This window comes from Podarcis gaigeae (assembly GCF_964106915.1).
Source record: "Podarcis gaigeae genome assembly, chromosome: 8".
Taxonomy (NCBI): Eukaryota; Metazoa; Chordata; class Lepidosauria; order Squamata; family Lacertidae; genus Podarcis; species Podarcis gaigeae.
In genome coordinates this window covers 72,385,304-72,410,375 of record NC_139684.1, presented here as the reverse complement: position 1 = coordinate 72,410,375, position 25,072 = coordinate 72,385,304, and the positions used below count along the sequence as shown (strand labels likewise).

The 25,072-nt window shown below is 45.8% G+C and overlaps 1 protein-coding gene and 1 pseudogene across 2 annotated transcripts; one reads left to right on the top strand and one right to left on the bottom strand.

Moving 5' to 3' along the window:
* Positions 1 to 1,216: 1,216 nt before the first annotated feature.
* Positions 1,217 to 11,930, bottom strand: LOC310850531 (cytochrome c oxidase subunit 6B1 pseudogene; annotated as a pseudogene). The gene is made up of 3 exons (XR_014568727.1): positions 11,919 to 11,930; positions 11,032 to 11,095; positions 1,217 to 1,583 (listed from the first exon to the last, which is right to left on the bottom strand). The product of XR_014568727.1 is annotated as a cytochrome c oxidase subunit 6B1 pseudogene (transcript).
* Positions 11,177 to 23,965, top strand: LOC310850062 (sulfotransferase 2B1-like). Its single transcript, XM_083751147.1, is given in 8 exon segments — positions 11,177 to 11,249; positions 12,129 to 12,269; positions 15,503 to 15,711; positions 21,426 to 21,552; positions 21,988 to 22,076; positions 22,080 to 22,082; positions 22,797 to 22,977; positions 23,763 to 23,965. Coding segments are annotated over 7 exon segments (852 nt in total). The 5' UTR covers positions 11,177 to 11,249; positions 12,129 to 12,136; the 3' UTR covers positions 23,873 to 23,965.
* Positions 23,966 to 25,072: the final 1,107 nt, after the last annotated feature.

Here is a 25,072-nt window from a genome sequence, read left to right as displayed (position 1 = left end):
GATGCTTTTTAACATCTTTATGCGCCCCCTTGCCAGATTATCTGGAGCTTTGAGCTGGGCTGTCACCAATATGCTGATGACACTCAGCACTATCTGCTGATGGATGGCCACACCGACTCGGCCCCGAACACACTGACCAGATGCTTGGAAGCTGTGGCTGGATGGTTTTGTGGGAGCCGATTGAAACTAAATCCTTCGAAGACAGAGGTCCTATGGCTGGGTTGGGATGGCATGGGGATGAGGGACCAACTCCCTTCTCTTGCGGGGGCCCAATTAGTGCCATTGCCTTCCGTTAAGAGTTTGGGTGTAATCCTTGACGCCTCCCTTTCCATGGAGGCGCAGGTTACAGCAACAGTGAAGGTGACATTTTCCCACCTTCGCCGCATCAAGCAGTTGGTCCCTTACCTTTCCCGCCCCGACCTGGCCACAGCGATCCGTGCGACGGTCACCTCCAGGCTTGACTACAGTAATTCGCTCTACGCAGGGCTGCCCTTGAAGCTGTCCCAGAAACTCCAGCAGGTGCAGAATGCTGCAGCAAGGCTCCTCACGGGGTCTCTGCCATGGGAGCATATTCACCCAGTGCTTTTCAAGCTGCACTGGCTCCCGGTGGAGTACAGGGTCAGATTTAAGGTGCTGCTTTTGACCTTTAAAGCCCTTCACGGCCTAGGACCCTCGTACCTACTGGACCACCTCTCCCGGTATGCCCCATGGAGAGTCTCAAGGTCCATAAATAGCAACACCCTAGTGGTCCTGGGCCCTAAGGAAGTTAGATTAGCTTCAACCAGAATCAGGGCCTTTTCAACTCTGGCTCTGGCCTGGTGGAACGCTCTGCCTCATGAGACCAGGGCCCTGCAGGATCTGATTTCTTTCCGCAGGGCCTGTAAGACAGAGTTGTTCCGCCTGGCCTTTGGCTTGGAGCCAATTTGATTCCCTCCCTCTCTTTCTTTTTTCTTTTCCTTCTCCTCCTCGATGAGGCTACATTTTAATATTTTAATGTTTCAATATTTTAATATTGTATTTTAATTTTGTTTTTAAGTTGTTATCATTCAACTTGTTTTTATTATTGCTTGTTAGCCGCCCTGAGCCCGGCCTTGGCTGAGGAGGGCGGGGTATAAATAAAATTATTATTATTATTATTATTATTATTATTATTATTATTATTATTACTATTATTATTATTATTACATGCAGCTAAAAATATGGGAACACATCAGGCTCACATTATTAATTTTATGCAAAATAATAGGTTTTAGTGGTTATCATTTTGAGCAGATTGAAGTTTTCTGACATACATTAAGCACCTGTCTATTGCATCTCTGAGGCTTCACCCAACACAGCCCATGGTCCACAGAACCGCCCCTCCAGTCAAATAACAGAGCACTGAAATCTGCCAAACACCACCATCAAGCCCATCCTTTACCCTGACACTTATTTCTCTTTCACATACACATTCCTTAGCCCTGCTCAGTTCCATTCACATACCCAAGAAACGGGGCAAAGGGACATGTACACTCTTTTGTACCACTGGCAGACATAAGGGTCTCCTCCCTTGGCATTCATGGCTTTCTCACAACGGTGGAAATCTGTGGAGAGAGAAATGTTTCAGACTTATGAAGACGACCACTGCAGCTCCTCTAGTACAGAGCCCAGGGGACAGCTTTTTAAACCCCAAACTGTTCGCAAGACTCTGTTGATGTATTCTGCACAAGGTGGCGTCAGACATTAGTTTTGCCTATCTCTGCTTATTTTATTGTTATTTAATCCTTCTTTCCTCCTCTACTATAGAAAGTATCCAGATCAACTTACAAAAAATAAAATAAAATACATAACACTTGCACATTGCGTGGCTATTCCCTCCCCCCCCCACAAGTGGAATAAATGAAGACACAGGACACGAGTATTTAGATTAATGGGCGAAAATGGCCACAACTTTATTGATTACAGGTAAGAGAGGTATTGGCATTAGGCATTGGCCCCTATCCGACTATCCGGTCTAACCGGGAAGGGTTAAACACCAACAGGGGGAGCTAACCCGAGATGCATATCCCTAGGCGCTCCCCGAGGGGTTACCGCTCGGGGGCGCGCTTTAGGCCCTAGCCTCCGTAGGTTTCGGACGAGGCGTCGCCCCTCGGAGTCCTTTAACAAACTACTCTTCAGGCATTGGGGGAGGTGATGGCGCTCCTGCCCCCTGATCTCATTTGCATGACAATACCCCTGCCAATGCATACCGCCACCCGAGCCGCATTAAGCCGGCTCGCCGCCAATACCCTCAGACCTGTAACCAATCCCTAATTCCCTGAAAAATATCCGCCAACCATATATCATTGCCAGCATCAGACAGATGCATGCCATCCCAGCGATAGAGCGTATCCCTGCTATACTGAATTTCAGGGTGCTTGATGACCCGACCGCCCAAAGCGGCCACCCTACGCGCAACTGTACGCTCCACAATCCTCCTGGCTTTATCCACCGCCGCGGGTTTCTCTGCATCCCGCCAAACTCGCCTTTCCAGTAAAGAAGACCAGATTATTGTGATGTTTGCGTGGGATGCCCTCAACACCTCCAAGTCATTGATAATATTCCACATTAAGTCCACCCCTTTTCGATAAGCCAGGTCGTTCTCGCCCAGCTGTATGACCAAGGCATCCGGCGAACCTTCATCCGCAATTCTTCTGGATATCGCTGGGAAAAATTCTTCCCAACGCATACCGCGTCTAGCAATCCAAGACACTTTGACATTGTTAGGTAATAGAAGGTTAGCATCCCAACGCCTATGCTCAGCGCGTCGTTTTGCCCAATGTACGATACTGTGGCCGACAATCCACAATCTCACCAAAACTGCACCTGGAAGGATAGAATAAGAAAGCCGGGTCAAGAGGAGTGCACGTAAAGGTTAGGTGAAGAAAGGGGAGGGGAGGTTAAAAGACTACCGGATGTAACCCTTGTAAGCATTAGATTTCCATCGCCCCATGTCCATAATCCTTTCGGCCGGCAAACCCATATGAGCGGCAGTGGTTGCCGCCCCAATACGAAAGGAGTGCGCGGCGTACTCTTCTTGCGGAAGACCAATAGCCGCAATCGCTTTGCGCATGACCCTCGTGAACTGATGTTTAGAAAGGAGGGATCCGTCGTAATGCAAGAAAAAGGGGCCGTTCGAATTTGGTCTTACACACAGGTATTTCCTGGCATCCTTTACTGGGCAAGGGCCAGCCCTCTGCGATGCCTGGAGGCGAACCAAGGCTCCCCTGCTGCGCTGATCAGTCTTGGAACTACGGATTTTTAAAATCACATGCGAGCTGGCTACCGTTACGTCCTCCAACAACAGCCCCCTATTGGCCGCACGGTCCTCGCAGACCACCTCACCTATGCGCAAGGCACCAAAGAATGCAAAGGAAAATGCGGCAGAGAATAATCTGGCTTCATATCTAGACCAACAAAGGACCCTTAACTTCCTGCGGATTTGGGTGAGTATGTCAAGTGTTATGGGCCTTCTACTATCTAGACCCTGAGGTCTGGACCTGCGCCAGCCCTCCAGCATCTTTCGTACCACAAAATGTGAACAGGGATCAACGGAGAATAGGGCTTTAGAAAAGAAGGATATTGCCGCTGAATGGATATTGAGGGTTTTGGGAGCTCGGCCTAGATCTCGAAGGTGAACCATATACACAATGACTTCCGACTTAGATGGCGGCCTGCCTGGCTTAAACTGCTCCTTCTTCCTGCGGAAAGATGTAAAGTCTAGCCAAGCCTTATTATAAGATTTAAGGGTAGAAGGTGCCAGTGCAGACAATACTCCCTTTATTGCTTCTCGTTGCCAATACTCCAGAGGTGCTCCGGAAACGGTTGCGGCTGCTGCTGCGCATCCGGCGCCAATGAGCGAAAGCGCTCCATCTGGAAACGAGACAAAGCATCCGCAATGTTATTATCTATACCCGGGATGAATTTGGCGGAAGCGTGAAGGTTCAACCGCAGGCATGACAAGACGAAATATCGCAAAAGCGAGGCTACTCTAGGGGACTGTGCAGATTGTTTATTCAAGACCGAGACAACCGCTTGGTTGTCCGTCCAGAAACAGACCCTATGGTTTTTGAACTGATCTTCCCATATGTGGATTGCAACTACAATGGGGAAGAATTCGAGAAATGTCAAATCACGAAGTATAGGTTTTCCTTGCCAAGAGGAGGGCCAACGCTGAGCACACCACTGACCCCTGAAGTAAACACCGAAACCCAAGGACCCAGCTGCATCCGAATGTACCTGGAAATCCGACTGTAAGGCCAAAGTATCCTGCCACAATGATACGCCATTAAAACCATCTAAGAATTGCAACCAAATTTGAAGGTCAGCTTTTACTGTCTTAGGAAGGCGTACCCTATGATGTGGGGACCGTAGACCCGCGGACAGCTTAGCTAGTCGGTCACAAAAAAGACGGCCGGGGAAACCACACGGCAGGCAAAGTTGAGGTGACCCAGGAGGGATTGAATTTGCCTCAAGGTGACCTTCTTTAAAGGCAGCATTTGGCCAATAAGCTCCCTTAGGGCAACCAACTTGTCTGCTGGTAAGCGCGACGTTTGGGCGCGAGTGTCAAGTTCTATACCCAGGTAAGTCATGGTCGTAACAGGACCCTCGGTCTTTTCGCTCGCCAGAGGTACCCCCAGCTCGCTGGCTAAGGACTCGAAAGCCTGGAGCAGGGTCTTGCACTCGCCCGCGCTACTCGCCACCAGGATAAAGTCATCCAGGTAGTGCCCCACCCCTCCGGCGCCAGTCCTAAATTTTAGGGCCCATTCCAGAAATGTGCTGAACGTCTCGAAGGCGGCGCATGCAATAGAACAACCCATGGTCATGGCTTTATCTATGAAGTAAGCTACTTGAAACTTGAAACCTAACCAGCGAAAATCGTCTGGGTGGACCGGGAGAAGGCGAAACGCAGACTCAATGTCGCATTTCGCCAGAAAGGCACCTCTGCCAAATCTCCTTACCAACTTAACTGCATGATCGAAAGATGCATATTTAACCAAGCACATCTCCTGGGGAATGGCATCGTTAACTGAGGCTCCCTTAGGGTAGGATAGATTATGAATCATCCGAAATTCCCCAGGGGCCTTCTTAGGGACAATACCAAGCGGGGAAATATGCAACTCGTCAATGGGGGGAGTTGCGAAGGGGCCGGCCACCCTCCCCACGGTTATTTCCTTTTGGATCTTTTTGACGGCAATGTCAGGTCTTTCTAAAACTGATTTCTGATTGGGGGGGCAACCAGCATTGGGGGTAAAGGCAACTGGAATTCTAAAACCCCCGGAGAACCCTTCCTCTAGCAGACGAGCAGCTTGTCTATTTGGGTAAAGCTCCAGAAGTGTTCTCAAGGGGCGCAATTTTATCGGAGAGTACGCTAAACTAAGGGAAGGATTAGTAACGAGACCCAGTTGGTCCCTGGGGTGGTCCCGAAGGTCCAGCCTGGGCACCTCAGCCACCCCGGTTAAGGTGGCCCCTGCCTCCACGAAAGGGCTGCTGTTTTCCCTTGAAACAGTTGATGGCCGGGTGGCCGCCCAAGCACCTGTCGCATTCGTGTAAATACTTACAGGCCGGACGTTGACAGGTCCCCTTATTGAAGTCCCAACACTGTCTCCGGTGCTGAGCCTCCGCCTTACCAGATTTCGGCTGATCGAGGGTTTTCTTTTCAATGTTAGGCCCCACGGTTTCCATCCAGCAGTTGTTGTCCTTCTGGTCCCAGCGCGTTGAGGACAGAAGCGAGGCATTCCTCCGAAACTCCTCATCATACGCCAATGCCGCCTCATCTCCAGCCAACTCCCGAGCCCTCCGCACGTGGGCCAGGTAGGAGGTGAGGTGCATGCCACGTTTGGGATAACACCCAGACACTACTGCCATGAAGACCTGATACCCGTTAAGCCAGTTCTCAAAAGTTCGCTCTACCCGAGGTGCCCTGTACCTCTTCTTACCGTTGTATCTTCTTTTCTCACCTTTACCTTTAGTTTGCGCCGGGGGCAGTAATGAAAACATATCAACATAATCTCCATTCAATATCTTATTCCTCTTCCTCTTAGAGAGGTGATTCCCTAATATAAAGTCAGTAGCGGAGTTGGTAGAGACCTTAATGTCTTGGACCTGGGCACCATCCTTCCAATCAAGAGTGCCATTGAAGGCTTTCCTGTGAGAATTGGCCCTCCTTTCATGGACCCACAGGGGAAGCCCTGTGTCCTCCCCCTCCCCCAATACGTTTCCATAGGAACATCACTATCCCCATCTGAAGAAGAAGTACCTGTTTCCTCGTTGGAATCGGAAGAGTCTCTTTTCTTGCTCTTCTTAGACCGATGCTTCTTCTTCGCTTTCCTTTTCCCGCCACGTGATCCGCTGTCCCGCGGGGCTGAGTCATTGAGGGCTGGGGCCTCCTGTTGAGGAGGCAGCTCTTCGTCCGACGTTGACCCTTCCGAAGAGCTCTGCTGCGCTGGGTTGTCCTGAAAGACACTAGGAACATCGATTGCCTCCTGCCGTGGGATGGCAGGGGATGCGGATGCTGGCCTGGCCTTCTGTGTGTTAGTCTTGGGTTTTTGAGTGGTTGCCTTACCCTTCACGGGACCAGACTTAGATTTTTGAGCACGTGCCGTTTGCAAGCGTGTCCGGGGCCTGCTAACGGCCTGCTGAACCGTGGTGGCTGCACTAGTGGAGGGACCATCCTGACCCTGCTGACTGGGAAGGGTGTCAGGTATGCAATCCTGTGACACTTCCACTATGTTCGGAGAGGGGGTGATAGGCGTCCTGCACTGCGCGTAAAAGGATTGCAGCGCGGAAAAAAGCTGAGCCAGTGCTTGGGGATTGCAAGGACCTGTTGGGAGCAGGGCATTACTTGGCTGAGGTGCATGGGGATTGCCGCTGCTTTCCATGTTAAAGCGAAACTCGGCGAGGGGGCGCTAATCAGCTTACCGGCTCACTTCCCCCTTATTCAATTAGCTATTTGTTTATTTAAATTGATTACTCGCTGTCAGCTTATTCTTTGTTTGACTTTAATTGTTTAATTATTTATTGACAGTATTATATATATGCAGGTTTTGGTGTCCTCGGGTGTCTTCCCGTGTAAAAGTTGGGGTGTCTAGGCGACGTTTCGACGAGGTCTCACTCGTCATCTTCAGGCTGGTGCTTTCGGCTTCTTGTTACTGGAACAGAGCGGGATCTCAATGTTTGAGTTCCTATAAATACTGTAGAGGGGGTGTGGTGTCTAGCCTCCAATGTTCTGGGCAGAGAGGAAGTTCCCAGGCTAGTGTGCCTTTTCTTCTTTTGTTCCTTAATTACTTGAGAGATACCTTGAGTGATTTCTTGAGTGATATCCTGAGTACCACTTAGGTGGGTCATTAGGTGTGGATTAGTTGCTAAAGTCTTTGTGTCTTGACCTCTTGAACTTTGTGAAGAGTTTTCCTGAGAAGATGGCTGTATTGCACTTAGTTGTGCTTTGGCTTGGCTTCGTGTATAGGGGCGAGCTGTGGTTTTGTGGCTTGTGTCAGCCAGATCTGTGTAGGGATTGCAGGGGGGTGCAGCATCCGGAGGTGCCACCATGGATTGGCTACTGGATGGTGTCAGTAATTCATCTGTGGAGAGGGTCTGGGTTTGGGTCTGGTGTGGTTGATTGGTGTTGGCGTTCTGTGTGCCTCTGGATCTGGTGTCAGTTTTTGTGGGGAGGGCTAATTTCCAGATGTCTGGCAAGCGGGATGTGTCGTCACGCTTGTTCATGTTGTGAGGGTGTTTCTCTATCTCGATGGCTTCCATGATTATTCTCTTGTGGTGATGTTCCGTGTTAAAGAGCAATTTGGAATCTGCAAAATTAATTTCGTGTCCTGTTTCTTTCATGTGTTGGAAAAGAGAGGAAGTTTTTTCTTCTTTTTTGACGGCATTCTTGTGTTCTGCGATACGTGCATTTATTCGTCTGTTTGTTTGTCCAATGTACGTGGCTGGGCAGACTTTGCAGGGTATTTCATAGATCCCTTGGTTTTCCAACTGGATTTTATCCTTGGGGTTTCTGAGGATATTGGCTATTTTTTGGTTGGTGCAAAAGGCTGTTTTGATATTGTGTTTATGGAGGATTTTGCCAAAATCCAGTTGGAAAACCAAGGGATCTATGAAATACCCTGCAAAGTCTGCCCAGCCACGTACATTGGACAAACAAACAGACGAATAAATGCACGTATCGCAGAACACAAGAATGCCGTCAAAAAAGAAGAAAAAACTTCCTCTCTTTTCCAACACATGAAAGAAACAGGACACGAAATTAATTTTGCAGATTCCAAATTGCTCTTTAACACGGAACATCACCACAAGAGAATAATCATGGAAGCCATCGAGATAGAGAAACACCCTCACAACATGAACAAGCGTGACGACACATCCCGCTTGCCAGACATCTGGAAATTAGCCCTCCCCACAAAAACTGACACCAGATCCAGAGGCACACAGAACGCCAACACCAATCAACCACACCAGACCCAAACCCAGACCCTCTCCACAGATGAATTACTGACACCATCCAGTAGCCAATCCATGGTGGCACCTCCGGATGCTGCACCCCCCTGCAATCCCTACACAGATCTGGCTGACACAAGCCACAAAACCACAGCTCGCCCCTATACACGAAGCCAAGCCAAAGCACAACTAAGTGCAATACAGCCATCTTCTCAGGAAAACTCTTCACAAAGTTCAAGAGGTCAAGACACAAAGACTTTAGCAACTAATCCACACCTAATGACCCACCTAAGTGGTACTCAGGATATCACTCAAGAAATCACTCAAGGTATCTCTCAAGTAATTAAGGAACAAAAGAAGAAAAGGCACACTAGCCTGGGAACTTCCTCTCTGCCCAGAACATTGGAGGCTAGACACCACACCCCCTCTACAGTATTTATAGGAACTCAAACATTGAGATCCCGCTCTGTTCCAGTAACAAGAAGCCGAAAGCACCAGCCTGAAGATGACGAGTGAGACCTCGTCGAAACGTCGCCTAGACACCCCAACTTTTACACGGGAAGACACCCGAGGACACCAAAACCTGCATTCCTGTACCCGTGAAAATCTACGAAAGCAAATATTATATATATATATATATATATATATATATATATATATATGTGAGTATATATATTGTTTGTATGTTTTTTCCCATTTATTTTATTTCTAATTTTTTTTATTTTTTTTATTTTTTTTTATTTTATTTTTTTGGTATTTATTTATTTATTTATTTATTTATTTATTTTGTGTTTATTTATTTTAATTTATTTTTTTATATTAATACTATTATTTAAAAGTGAGGACAGTGTACTGGCAATCAGGATATTACAATTTGTTATTACTCTATATCAGCCTAACTCCCTGGCTATGGGGCGAAAGCACTCACAAGTGGCTGCTATCTATATGATAAAGAAAAGAAGGGGAAAAGACCTAAGTGCCACTAATCGCTGACTGCCAAGGCTAAAAGGAATAAAGGCAAAACGGGATAAGAGGCAAACAAAACAGAACAAGGGTAATGAAGGAATAAGGCCTAATTAAATCGCAAAGGGGCTTCGCGCCACACCTAAAATGGCTGCCGGGGCCTCGTGCCACACCTAAAATGGCCGCCGGGGCCTCGTGCCACACCTAAAATGGCCGCCGGGGCCTCGTGCCACACCTAAAATGGCCGCCGGGGCTTCGTGCCACACCTAAAATGGCCGCGGGCTTTGTGCCACACCTAAAATGGCTGCCGGGACTTCGCGCCACACTCAAAATGGCCGTCGGGACTTCGCGCCACACCTAAAATGGCCGTCGAGACTTCGAACCACACCTAAAATGGCCACCGTGACCTGCAGGGGCTTCAAAATGTGGACCTTACCAAAATGGCGGCCGCTATCAGCCTTTTCCCCTTATTCACTGCCCTTACCTAATCCCTTAACATAAATGGCGGCCGCGGCTTCTAAACACACGCCTAAGAAGGCGGGGGCTCCAGTCTCTGCGGCAAGCCGGCAAAACAATCCCAGCTGAAGAAAGCAACGAGGATGAGAGGGGGAAACGCGGAGACAAATGCCTGGCACCCGAGGTGGAAGGGGAGCAACCGGAGCAACTGGTAGGGGGGATTTCCCGACGGAGGGGGCAGCTGGGGCCACCGATCTGGAGCTGTAGTCTGGCACTAGCAGAGAGCAAGCAGGGGAAAAGCAGGGGAGGTAGCTGAGGAAGGGAATCGGGGAGGGAAGAAGGAAAAAGACCGCTGAGAGGCACTCAAGCACAAGCAGGGGGAAGGAAGGAGCGGGGGGGGGGTGCCACGGGTACTTTACCCCTCTTCTTCTCCCAACGCAAGCGCAACGCTCCCAGCGCTGCCTGTGCCGGCACACCCTCACAGCACCAGTGATTTCAGCTCAAGAGGAGACCGTGGTCTAAGCAGTGAAGCTCAGGCGGGCAGAAGGTGATGCTGACCGCAGTAATAAGGAAAACCTCTCAGCTGTAAAACCGGGTCCGCTGCGAAGGAGAAAAGGGGCGAGCCAAGGGCTGCCCCGACCTTAAGTGGCCTCTAGAAGGCCCGCCCCTGCCGCCAGCCGATTGGCTGGCACGCGGGGATACCTACAGAGGGAATCCCAGCTTCCCGCGAGGCTGACGCCAGCCCCGCGGGAGTGTGGGCGGGGTCGAGAGCCCGCAACCCCACCTCCTCCTGAAGCTCGGTAGTGGCATTCTCATAATAAGGATATCATAGTGATAATATTATGGTCTGACCTGTTGCATTTTCCTATTGTTTCCACTTACTGCCTCATTTTATGCACAGATCTAGAAGTGCTGCAGCCGGAAACTTTTAGGAAGACTTGCAAAGTACACTACGGACCTTGCCTGCAATAGTGGACCTTGCCTGCAATAGTGAAGGTCAACAGTTTGAAAGTTCAGACATGGTACAAGAGGACAACTACATTTTTTATACTTCTGTGGCAACTCAAATGTTGGATGATGAATAGTCCTAGTTTCTCATTACTCACCCAAGGATGCAAAAAATTCACATAAATAAATTATACTCACCAAGATAATTCTGCCAACAGTTCCGGGTTTGGTTTTGATTGGGGAACCGGCTGTCAAATGGTTCCTAGTTTCTCATTACTCACCCAAGGATGCAACTGTATTGAACAGTACCCTGAACTGTATTGAACAGTACTCGCATGGCATACTGCTGGCAGAGCAAGGGAAAGGAAGACACCAGAAGAGGGAAAGATCAGAAGCATCCAGTGGTTGTAAGTATGGTACAGGCTGAATTCTAAGGTGGGTTGGGGGCTATAAAAGGAGGGGGTTTGTTTCTAAGGTTTATCGTTATTCAGAACCTCCAAGTCCCATAGAGCCAAATGTATACCTCTTTAGTTCATAAAAGCCCTCATTTTTTACACTTATTCTCTGGGGGTCCTGATGCAAATTCTCAGGCTCTTGGAATGTAACAGGACCATAAGTTAATGCAGATTTTCGCTGCGTTTGGGACTTTGGGGAAATAGGCATTTAAATTCTTGATCCCATGAGCATGGTGCGGGAGTTAATTCCACATGCATTTACTTGTGCGTGTGGAGGGAAGAGTGTTCTGCTTTGGGCAGTTGTGGCTGTTTTACTACACCCCGCTCCTTATTGTCTGAATCAAGTTTTGCTCTGTTTATGCACAGAAGTCCCAAACCTAGTGATGTGATTGTGGCTTATTTTTGAATGGAAGTAAATGATTTGAGCAAATTATGCAAGCAAATAGTGTGAGGAATTTCCTCTGTTGATTTCATGGGATTTGAAAACCCACTATTAGGTCTACAAATGACTGAATTTGTTAGGGTTTGTTTCCATGTGTCCCAGAGATCTGAATCATTGTGGTTGATGACATAGCTATGTCCACAGTTCGGCCCCAAAACAGTGACTAAGGAAATGGCATCAAAACTCACTCTCTCATACATCTTGATAGATATATCTTAATGAATAATAATGATGTGTTTGTGGGAGAGGGTTATTGCTTTGTTTTTGTTTTTGCTTTATTGCGCATTTTGTATTCTCAGATTGTATTTTTGTGTTGTGAACTGCACTGTGATCTTTGGATGAAGGGGGGTTTACAAATTCAATAAATAATAAAAATAGTATTATCTTTATCTTTTTAGTGTCAACCATGCCTTGTTTCACATACAAGGGAATGCGTTTGCCTGTAGTGGACTACTTCTCAGAGGAAACACTCCGCTATGTTGAAAATGAATTCCAAATGTTGGATGATGATATAGTGAATGTTACTTACCCCAAGTCAGGTTAGTGGTGCACTTAAGTAATTTTAAATGCTGGAGTAAATGGTGTTTCAAAGATGATGATGTCGTATTTTAGAAATGTTAAACAATAAAATAGCTAATCTCTCCCTGCATCCCTTTTTTTGCTTTACATCTCCTACAGGCTTTGTATGTTAAGGCACCCTTTTTTATAATTTATAAATAAAATAGTTTCATTTAAAACCAATGATCATGGCCCTGTTATGACTACAGGCTGTTTGTATCATTCCATTCCAGCAGCAACACCATGCACAAATGCATCTTAAACTTGTGATTTAAAACACCAGACTCCTAAGCAGATAGCCTGCGCGATATACCGTATTTTTTGCTCTATAAGACTCACTTTTCCCCTCCTAAAAAGTAAGGGGAAATGTGTGTGCGTCTTATGGAACGAATGCAGGCTGTGCTGCTTTCCCAGAAGCCAGAACAGCAAGAGGGATTGCTGCTTTCACTGTGCAGTGATACCCTCTTGCTGTTCTGGCTTCTGAGATTCAGATTTTTTTTTTCTTGTTTTCCTCCTCCAAAAACTAGGTGCATCTTGTGGTCTGGTGCGTCTTACAGAGCGAAAAATACAGTATGTTGTATTTCTACTGTAGCTGATCTATAAAATAATCAGGAATATACACTCTTGCTTAAGAGAATGATGCTGGGGGGGGGGGGGAGGAGTCCCAGCATCCCAAATTTTTGTGATAATTTCAGAAACCATCAGATAACCCAACCAAAACTGACCAATAATCTGGTAATGGACTACAATTTAGTTTGCACTGTCCCCTATTCGCCAGAATGCCCTGGACTTCTTTTTTCACAGCCAACTTTAATCAATCCCTTTATCTCCCATTTTCTCTCCCCACATCCCTCTGCCCCCTGCCCCACCCACTGCACTACAAAGCTATCTGGATTCCTGACTAAGCAGACCAAGTTCTTATCACAAAATGCAGAATCATTTGCCCTCAAACGGAAGGTCAGTTAAGGAATCTTAGGCTCAGTACAACCCTCTTGTGGAATATCTGTTGCCTGTCAGGGTCCTCAGTATTGGAATAGCTGGATCACTGGAATAAAGTTTATCAGCTGTAGTTTAACAGGGAGATTCCAGGGGTCTTCCTCCTACAGGAGTGAGTTGATCATTTGCTTGGCTTCCAACCTAGCACAGTTAATGTGACAGGAAGTGGCTTGGTCAGAGGGCAAACCAATGCTGCTGTCAAACCAGCAAGAGGAGGACTTCAAGAGGAGCTGTGGTGTGGCACGAGGGGCTCAGCTGCATGGTGGGCTTGGTGGGAAGGGAACTGCAGGGCTGTAGCTGCAACAAGCATTTTTATTACTTCTGTTTTCTCGAATGATTTGCTCATGTCAAAAGCAATTGTATTTCAGGATATTCATCTCTGAATGTTGTTTCTTTATATAGAAAGTTAAGTGATATGTCTGTTATAGATTAGTCACACTGCTGACATCCTTACCAGCTACACCGTCATCAAAATGGTTCAATTTGATTCACCATGTCATGAATTTTTGGATTCCTGCTTGTGTAGGAGGGTGCTGAGTAACTTGCTGATCACAGAAATTCATTCCAATTTTTATGACCCTCTTAATTGATTTTGCAAGATGCAGACAAGTGCTATTCAACATAATAATAATAATAATAATAATAATAATAATAATTGTCAGGACTGCCGCTAGGTCCCAGCTCACAGAGGACCAACGCCCAGTGGATATTATATACAAAAGTCTTTATTGAAGTTTAGTTTCCATTTCCAAGCTCTGGGCGCGCAGGCCCACGTCTTAACGCTAGACCGGCTAAGTCCCCTCTGACTCACTGCTCCACCCACACCAGTTTAAGATTCTAGCCCGGCTCCACCTCTTGCGCTGCTCTTTCCTGCGTTGGGTCCTTCTGCCCTCTGGGGTTCCCTCCTTCCTGGACTCCTCTGACGCGGAGCCTCCTGAGTCTTGCCCCTCCCTCCGGCGGGCTTTAGGACCTGGCTCCCTTCCCGGGCTCCCCGCTGTGCCGCGCTCCTGTACATTTGAACTTGGCGCGCGCGCCCAGCCGGTGACTTTCCTTCTGACCGTTTCCCCGCTTCCTGATGTGGGTGTTGCCAAACCTGACTCCTCTCCTCCCTCTGGTGGTGAGGACACTGGTCCCGACTCCTGGGACTCCCCCTCCCCACTGCGCTCTGGTGGAGACGCTGGCCCTGATCTCCAGCTGCTGTTCAGGGACTCCCCGCTGGCCCCTCCCTCTTGAGGTTTCTCCCTTGGAATCTCCCTTGCTCTGGCCACCGGCGCTCCCTTCTGTGAGTCCTCCGATTCGCTAGAGAGGCTTGTGGAATAACTCTGGCCACTGTCACTGCCTGCGCCCCCCTCGTACTCCTCCTCCTCACTCTCCATTTGCTCCCCCTCCTGTGTCTCTCCTTCTGAACCCCTGACAATAATAATAATCATCATCATCATCATCATCATCTATTATTTATGCCCCTGGCTGGGCTTCCCCAGCCACTCTGGGTGGCTTCCAACAAAATACAAAAATACAGTAATCCATCAAAGATTAAAAACTTCCTTAAACAGGGCTGCTTTCTGATGTCTTCTAAAAGTCTGGTAGTTGTTCTCGTTGACATCTGGTGGGAGGACGTTTCACAGGGCGGATGCCACTACCAAGAAGGCCCTCTGCCTGGTTCCCTGTAACTTGGCTTCTCGCAGTGAGAGAACCACCAGAAGGCCCTCAGCGCTGGACCTCATTGTCCGGATAGAACGATGGGTTGGAGACTCTCCTTCAGGAATACTGGATCGAGATCATTTAGGGCTTTAAAGGTCAGCACCAACACTTTGAATTGTGCTCAGGAACTTACTGGGAGAGAATGTAGGTCTTTTAAGACTGGTGTTATACGGTCTCGGCGGCCGCTCCCAGTCACCAGTCTAGCTGCAGCATTCTGGATTAGTTGTACTTCCTGGGTCACCTTCAAAGGTAGCCCCACGTAGAGCACATTGCAGCAGTCCAAGCGAGAGATAACCAGAGCATGCACCACTCTGGTGAGAGTCCACAGGCAGATAGGGTCTCAGCCTGCGTACCAGATGGAGCTGGTAAACAGCTGCCCTGGACACTGAATTGACCTGTACCTCCATGGACAGCTGTGAGTCCAAAATGACATGAAAGGGGAGAGGGAACAAGATAAAATAAATGTGTTTATTGCAGAATCAAGAGGGGTTGAGAAGACTACCTGACTTTCTTCTAGGTACCCATTGGATGCAGGAGATCCTGGGCTTAATCTGGCATGATGGGGATCCCTCCTGGGTTCAGAGTTTACCAATGTGGGAACGGTCACCTTGGATTGAGAGTGTTCCAGGCCTACAGGTTGCCTTGAAATCTCCTACACCCAGGCACCTGGCATCTCATCTGCCTTTCCACATTTTCCCCAAGTCCTTCCTGCACTCGAAGGCCAAGGTAAGAGAGTAGAAATTGACACGTCAACCCTGCTTTTGGCTCCTGGGCAATCTGTTAAGCAACATGACATGTTCAGTCTTTCAAACACTTCACCTACGACCATATCACCGTGGGCAACTTCTGTCATGATCACAGCTAGTTAGAGAAGGCTTATATATCCCCACCCCAGATGTTGTGGTTGTGGTGAAAATTCCACTTTGCGTCTCACTTTACATTTAACCTGCACCTAAGTAACTCCCACCGTTCCTGGAAAAATCTTGTTTGAGAAGTCATCCACATTTTTCAAAATTTTGGGGAAAGGTGGTTAGTCTCCAACTGAGTTGTGTCTGGTGAAAAGGTGTGTGGGGGGGGTTATTGTGAAATTATTAATCCTGTAGGATTTAAGAGAGTCTGTGTACTGGTCCAGTAAACGCTTCCGCTGCGCAACCAGCAACAGTTCTCTTTGCAGAGCATTAATTAAGTCCAGTGCAGAGATTCTTGTTGCAGTACAAGCTTCAGAGTCTCAGCAGCAAAGAAATAACAACACAGGGAAGCCTGTCTTTCCAAAGACAGGTTTATTGCAGACAGATAACAGAAACACCTCCGGAGCTTTCAGACATTTTTGCTTCACGCCCTGCAGGCAGAGAAAACAAACACTCTTTATATACTGAGCAACTTAACAACTTAACGAGCTTGACTACTTAAAGTCACATGACATTGCTAACTTGCCAGCGTCTTAGGTTTCATACCCTAACACCCCCTCTCGCTGGCAATACAAAAACAAAATTACTTCAGACCCATTTCTTCACAAAAGTTTTCATGCCGCTGAAACCCAAGCGGTTTTGTAAAACCATCAGCTTGCTTTTCATGACTGGGACAGTAATTTAATTTAACAATTCCTGCTTTTACCGTTTGACAAACATTTTGAAAGCGGATATCCAAATGTTTTGTACGACCTTTAAACTGCCCATTTTGTGCTAACTTAAGACACGGTTGATTATCACCCCATACAGTGATTGGAGTGATGGCCTTTTCATACATCTCTTGTGCCAAGCATTTGTAAAATTCTAGATCTCTACATAACTCAGATAAGGCACAGAACTCAGCTTCCGTTGACGACAAAGCAATCAGGTTTTGTTTCTTGGATCTCCACCCAATCAGAGAGTTACCAAATTTTATTACACAGCCAGACACTGATTTTCTATCCTTTAAATTTGCCCAATCACTATCTGTCCAACAAGTAATCTGTGCTTGTCCTTCAGAAGATAATTCAAGGCAAAAATCTTTGGTGTATTGTAAATATCTTAACACTCTTTGAATTCCTTTCCATGCATTTACACTAGGTTTTGAAGCTTCTCTGCTGAGTAAGTTAACAGCGTAAGCAATATCTGGTCTACTCCATTGCGAAAGATGAAGTAAGCTTCCCAGTGCTGACTGAAAGATTTCAGCACTCTTGAATTCAGCACTATCCTTGAACTCATTGTCTTTTACAAAACCCATTTCCACTGGTGTTCTAACACCTGCACACTCTGTCATGCCAAACTTTTTCAACATTTGCAATATCTTGCCTTTTTGATTCAGTAGAAAACTGCCATTTTTGGTCCTATCTATCTGAACACCAAGATAGACCTTTACATCACCAAGATTCTTAACTTTGAAGTGTTTATTTAACTCTTTGGCTAGTTTTTTTACTTGTTCTTGTGTCTTTGAAGTATAAATCAGGTCATCTACATAAACAAGCAAAGATTCTTGAGCATCTCCTGAACCTCTGAAATATAAGCAATTGTCAGCCTTGCTCCTGCTAAAACCAATGCCTACCAAAACGTCATTCAAACACTCATTCCAATTATGAGCAGATTGCTTGAGTCCATAAATAGATTTATGTAGTTTCCATACCTGATTTGATTTACCAACTTTCAACCCTGGCGGTAGCTCCATATAGAGCTCTTCAGCCAAGTCTGAATGAAGATAAGCTGTAGAGACATCAAATTGATTCACTTTGAACCCTTTCTGAGCAGCAACTGCTAATAGTGCCCGTAGGGTTTCACTCCTTGAAGTGGGCGCATAGACTTCAGAATAATGTAACCCCTCTCTTTGCGTAAAACCTCGAGCTACAAGCCTTGCTTTGTACTCTGGTTTCCCCATCGCTGTTGTCTTTATCCTGTACACCCACCTACAACTTACTGCCTTGGTACCTTCTGGCAGTTTGGTGATGGAAAACACACCCAGTTCTTTCATAGAATTCAACTCTTTTTGCATGGCCTCACGCCACCTACTGGCCTCCTCCTGGGGTAATTGCTCAACCTCCTCAAAACTTTCAGGTTCGCAATTTGCCAAACCAGCCCAAACACTAATAGCTTGGTACCTTTTAGGAGGTATACCTTTGTTGGCACGCTTGGAACGCCTTAACAGTTCCTGTGATGTTCCTTCAGTTTCCCCCTCTGACCCAGAATCACTAGTCGTCACCTGTTTGTCACTAGTAGTTGAAGAACTTTCTGATTCTGACTTTACACTCTCTTGCTGTACAGGTGAACTTTTAGAGCTAGAAGATTCTGACTTTACATGTCTCTCTTGCTGTACAGGTGAACTAGAAGAGCTAGAAGATTCTGACTTTACAGACTTGGGTGAACTAAACGATTTCTCACCCTTGTCCTCAGACTCAAATTCCTCAGCCTGTTCTGGAACTAATGCCTGCCCTGGGGCCTGAGTTTCATTGTTACTGTTCACCACGTCAAATAGTATGTCAGGATTTCCATGAATTTTATTCCAACCATCCTGTTCACAAAATTCTGCACTTCTGCTGATTGTGATTTTCGTTTGATTGCCTTCTACATTCACAAATCTCCAACCTTTTGTGTTTGCTTGATAACCACAGAAAAACATTTCTTTAGATCTAGGATCGCCTTTCCTACGTTGTGCCCTAGGCACCAGCACATAAGCACGACATCCAAAAACTCTTAGATGATCAATTTTTGGTTTTTTTCCAAATAGCATGAAGTAAGGAGTGTTGCCTACTGTGCTATTGTACACTCTGTTAAAAGTATAATTCGCATACAGTGCAGCCTCAGCCCAAAACCGCTGTGGAAGTCCAGAATCAAACAGCAAAGCAGCAATGGCTTCCTGTAATGTTCAAAATTTTCTTTCAGCAACTGCATTCTCCTGTGGTGAATAGGGATTGGTAAGTCTATGAACTATACCTTTCCTTTTTAACCACGTCTCCAGCGTGTGGTTCACATATTCCCCACCACGATCTGATTGTATTTTACGCACCCTGGTGTCAAATTTACATTCGACTTCTTCAATCCAATCCATCAGGATGGAAGCTGCTTGCGATTTTTCTTTCAGAAAGAAAACCCAACTAGCCCTTGAAAAATCATCCACCAAAATTTGCATAAATCTCGCACCTCCAAGCGATTTGACTGGCATAGGGCCACACACATCTGTGTGCACAAGTTCAAAGGGTTTCTTGCTTACTCTGTCAGATCTAGGATAGTTACCTTAGCATGTTTACAAGCACAACAATCCAGAAAATTTGGACAGGGTTTAATGTTACACTCCTCAGCTAAATCTGGCATCTTGCTTACATACTTAAAGCATATATGAGCTAACCTTCTGTGTAGTAGATGTGCACAACCTGTATGAGGAGCCTTATTTACACACTTAGCTTGCGCTTCACCTGTTGAACATCTACCTGCTGCTAACTGCTCTTCATCCAAAACAAAAAGCCCATCCTCACAGGGAATTTTAACTAGCTCCTTCCCCTGTTTCGAAATGGTGCACACATCATTTTCAAACTCAACCTTAAAACCACTTTTTACCAGGCATGACACACTCAAAAGTCCATTCTTCATTCCTGGAAGAACAAAAACAGGAAGGTTAGTTTGCAAACAATTAACATAAATTGTGCCTTTAAGGCTCATTTCCCGTTTACTATTGTCTGCTATAGTCACAGTTTTTGCAACTGGCAATGTCTTGCAGTTCTTCAAGCTGCCACTAGATGTCGCTGGAACTAAACTGTGACTGGCTCCACTGTCAATTATCCACTTCAAGGTTTGTTGGCTCCTTTTAGGACTCTGTTGTGCTGCCATTGCAGATAGTCCCTTATCAGCACCTGCTCCCCCTCTGGATCGTTGATTCTTGTAGCTCTCACTTCGTCTTCCCCTGTAGCTCCGGAAACTGACCTTGGACTGTTGAAATTCCTGTTGCTTTTCAGGACACTTTGCTATCAAATGAAACCTGCTGCCACATCGAAAACATGACTTGCTGGCCATAGCAGACACTTGTGAGGCTTCCTTACAGCTCTGCCTGCTAGTTCCCCCACGCTCTATGGTGGCTCTATGGTGAATTCGCCTAAGAGCTTCCCAAATTTCAAATGCAGAACTTAAATTTTCCACATGAGGTAATTGGGAATCGTCTATCGATACCATCAACATGCATCTAGCTTTAGTGTCCATTTTATCATGTTCCCTGTTCTGAGCATGTGCAGCAGCCTCTTGCTCTGCTGTGGCATCTGCTGCAACAGCCACAAACGGCTTTCGCCTCTGGACATAGTCAGCCCACACTTCTTTGGCTTCCAACCAGACTTGAGCCCTCTTAGACCACTGCACGTAATTAGCAGAGTTCAACTTTGTAAAGGGAACCTGGAAATTTTCCACTGCCATTCTTGGGGGCTGCTGCTACTCCCTCTGTGTGCCCTTGCTTCTCTTTCCCTTTGGGATTTGTTTTACTCACTTTTCAGACGCCTCCAGCCTCCTCTGAAGCCTTTAAAACTTTTTTCCCTCCGTCTCTTCACTAGCAACCTACCACCGTCCTCTGTTTTTATTAGCAAAACAAAAACAGAACGGGAGGTCAAGCTTGCCTTTTGCAGCTAATGAAGCTGTAAATCTTCACTTACGCAGCTCTCTCAACTTTCTGCAGCCTCTCAGTTCCTTTAAGAGCTGGATTTACGACCAAGCCGGTCTTCTCTCATCCGAAAGCTGCTTTCACTTTCTCTGCACACAATACAGCTGTAGAAACGTAGAAGGAGCCATAACCTAAGAGAGTCTGTGTACTGGTCCAGTAAACGCTTCCGCTGCGCAACCAGCAACAGTTCTCTTTGCAGAGCATTAATTAAGTCCAGTCCAGAGATTCTTGTTGCAGTACAAGCTTCAGAGTCTCAGCAGCAAAGAAATAACAACACAGGGAAGCCTGTCTTTCCAAAGACAGGTTTATTGCAGACAGATAACAGAAACACCTCCGGAGCTTTCAGACATTTTTGCTTCACGCCCCGCAGGCAGAGAAAACAAACACTCTTTATATACTGAGCAACTTAACTACTTAACGAGCTTGACTACTTAAAGTCACATGACATTGCTAACTTGCCAGCGTCTTAGGTTTCACACCCTAACAGGATTCACATAAATTTTGGACAGGTTGCTTAGAGGTAAGGAAGGGCAAGTATCTAACCCAAAAAGGTGGTGAGAAAACTCCTGCCCAAATCCATGCTGGAGTAAGATGATATGCTGCAAGAGGTTTATCAGAAAACCACAAGCATCAAGCACCAAATCTTACAAGCACCTGTCCTGTGAGTATAGGGTGGCATACAAATTTAATTAATATAAACAAACAATAACACTAAATTAAAATACAAAGACTTTGCTTCGTTTTCAAGAGACCCACCTAAGCTGCCTCAGTCTGTCTCTAGTTAGGGCTGCTTCTCTTGCCTTCCCTAAATATGTCCCCTCCCTCTCTTCCAGGTTATCTATACCATGCGTAATCCCAAAGATGTGATGATCTCATCCTATCATTTCAACAAGGGCTTAAAAACAGTGGAGGACCCTGGAACTTTGGAAGAGTACATGGAGGAGTTCCTGAGTGGGAGTGGTAGGGAAAAGGGGGAAATCAGCCCCTCTCATTTGTTCTACCTCACTGTTCACTATGTTATCAAGGCTCTTTCCTGCCCTTTCCTTTCGCAGTACTCACCTCGCAGTACTCACCTCATTTTCCAAAAAAAGTAATGAATGTAATTAAAAGGGGAATTGGAATGGATGCAAAATGTAGGGAGAGGATATTGTGAATCCCCAACTCCAGTGTTGTAGACGATATTACATATCTTTCCAGTGTAAATAGAATCATGAAACAGCTCAGCCACTAACTGATATTTGGACTTGTTGTATCTGGGTGGCGTTGGAAGTTCCCTGCTACTGTTCTTGTTGATCAGGTGAAGAATAAAGCTATTTTCTAGGTTCCTGACTGGTGCATCCTCTATGTCTTTCCTTTCCCCTTCAAAACTCTTTACATTCCACCTTGCTCTTCAAGTGTCTTATGGTTCCTGGTTTGAGCATGTGAAAAACTGGATGGAGATGAAGGACAGATCCAACTTCTTCTTCATCACCTATGAAGAACTATAGCAGGTATATTTATGCCCCCAGGTTATGTCTCCAACTTTGTGTCATGTGACATATCATTTTGACATTTTTTTTGTTCTTAAAAAAGTATTGTACAATTGGTAAGGTGACTCTGATTTAGAGAAGTACAAGTGTGGGGCAGAAGTAAAGGAATTTTAAATTTTATTTCATTAATAAGCCAAAGATTTAAAGTGGTAAGAATGGGCAGTCAGGTCCAGAAGGCTCTCCCCTCTTTGACGAAAAGACCAGGATTTTAACTGTGGAGCAGTGATAAAACTGACAAGTATCTGGAGAGATCACTTCTTCCCCTCCAATATGCTATTCTGTATTTAATTCAATGTCTTCTAATTCAGTGCTGACTCCTGTGCTGACTTTGAGGTACCCGTTGACAAACATTTGCATGATTTTTGCCAAGTGCTCCCCGCAAACGGGCACAATTGCTTTTGTTTTCTTCCTAATAATAATAATAATAATAAAATTTATTTATACCTCACCCTCCCCAGCAGGAGCCTGGCTAACAACAGTAAAATCAGAGTAAAAACATAATGGGGGGGGGGAGCAATTTAAAATACAGGTTAAAATGCAATTTAAAATGCAGCCTCATCAAAACCATAAGGGGAGGGAAACATAACGGTCAGACTGAGACCAAACCAAAGGCCAGGTGGAATAGATCTCCCTATGGCAGTGTCATTGTAAGGATTCTTTTTTTTCCTTCGGCAGGACCTACGAGGAAGTGTGAAGAGGATTTGTCATTTTATTGGTAAAGAGCTGAACAGTCAGCAAATCGACTCTGTGATGGAAAATGCCTCCTTCCACAAGATGAAGGACAACAAGATGTCCAATAATACTCAATGTTCAGATACCTATTTTGATCACACAAAAGGAAAGCTCATGAGGAAAGGTAACAATTTACATGACAGACCAAGGCCATGGCTTATGCAAGCTATGAAGAACCTTTGTGTGTGCATGTGAGTGTGAGAGAGGGAGGGAGGGAGGTGGGGAGGAGAGAAAAAAAGAGGTGTCAGGGTGGGGTGGGGAATTTGACTCAGTTCACCTTAAGTGAACCTACTTAACTGACACTTTCTTGTACTGAAACATAGCCATTTTTTGAAATTCACACTACTCCAGATTTTTCAATGCTGTATTCCAGACAGGTAATCGGTACAAAATGTCACTGCTAGCATAATGTAGGCATATAAATGCATATACTGACAATAACTTACATATTTGCAAAAAAACAACAACCTGTTTCTTGCATTAAAAATGTGTAATTATGATAAATTTGCATTAAAATGCTGGTGGATTTTTGAAGGATTTTTTTTTTTTAAATTACAAACGGATTTTATAATGTGGACAACTGAATTTAAGCTTTGGGGGGAAAAGGAGAAAAGGAGAGAAACCAAAATTGACAGATTTGCCCATTCTTACTTGTGAAGCTTTCGGAAAATGCAGTTAAGTAAGTCCTGGGGTACCAGTTGAGGGAGGGCCTGGGAAGAACAGCCAGGGAGGAGGTCCTGCTATTCCTAAAAAAAAAAAAAAGCCACCTGAGGCAGCTGCCTTGCTTCATCCAGTAGAAGGGCAAGTCCTGAGCAAGATGAAATGGGGTCCTGAGTTTAGTTGAAGTAATTTTAGTGGATCTTTTTTTGTGGTTACCAAGTGGTTTCACACCCTCTTGTGTTGTTCCAGGTATCTGTGGGGACTGGAAGAACCACCTGACTGTGGCACAGAATGAACACTTTGACCGTGTTTATCGTGAGAACATGCAGGGTCTGCGCATGACATTTCCATGGGATTGAAGAATGTCAGATTATTCCTCCTGCTATTTTTGATCCTCATGCCTCTCATGGTTGAAGTGTGTCCTGCTAAATAAACAGATTTCTGAATAGAAATTATATGGTTTTGTTGTGTGACTCCTTTTAAGGGTGTGGGTTTTTTTAAGTTTCTGGGCTCTCAGCACCTACTGGAATTTATTAAAATGTCCCTTTTGGCTCCCTGTAGTTCATCCGCTCAGCTGTGTTTGCTTGAGTTACCATGGGAACAAGATGTTTTTCATGGGTGTTCCAGTAAGATCGGGCAAACTACAAAAAGTCACAGGAGTAATTGTAATTTGTTTAAGTTGTTTACTTCACTACTGTCACACCTTTTCACTCTACCAGACAGGTTTATGAGCCCTCCATCCCACACAAATGGGATGGAGGGCACATTTGCCCCCACCCCCATTCTTCAGGCTGCAGCAGCTGTACTTCTCATTCTTCGATCATTGCCTGCCTTTCCTTCTTGCATCAAGGAAGGGGTGTCACCATTTGTTGCCTACCTCCTCTCCTTGGAGTCAACATGTCTTCTTGCTAGTGATTTCTAGTTAGAACCCTTTGCTCACTTCTAACTGGTCACTACTGGTAGAAGCTGTTCTGATTTCTGGCCTTAAAGAGGGCCTTAAGATACAATCCGGCCCAGAGGAGATGCATGCCTCATGGGTTTCTCTGGGTGCCTTGGGACTTGTGAACAGGCTCCAACTCTGCAAAGAAGCCCTGTGACACAACTGAATTTATTTTGATCTGACAAAGAGAAGCTCACAACTCAGCCTGAAACAGCTTACTACCATCAACAACAGACAGCATGACAGAGAGGCAAACACAGGAATTAGAACCTGCAACACACCCGGATGCCAGCTCAGGCCACATTCATGCCATACATTTAAAACACGACGCTAGCACTTTAAACAGCCATGGCTTCCCCCAAAGAATTCTGGGACCTGTAGTTTATTAAGTGTGCTGAGAGTTCTTAGAAGACCCCCATTCCCTTGCCAGATCTACAATTCTCAGAGTTTCTAGGGAAGAACAATAGATTATTAAACCACACTGAAAATTGTTTACTGATCACCATAGCATGGTTAATTGATAAACTGCAACTGGTTCAGTTACAGATAGGTAGCCGTGTTGGTCTGCCATAGTCAAAACAAAAAAAATTCCTTCCAGTAGCACCTTAAAGACCAACTA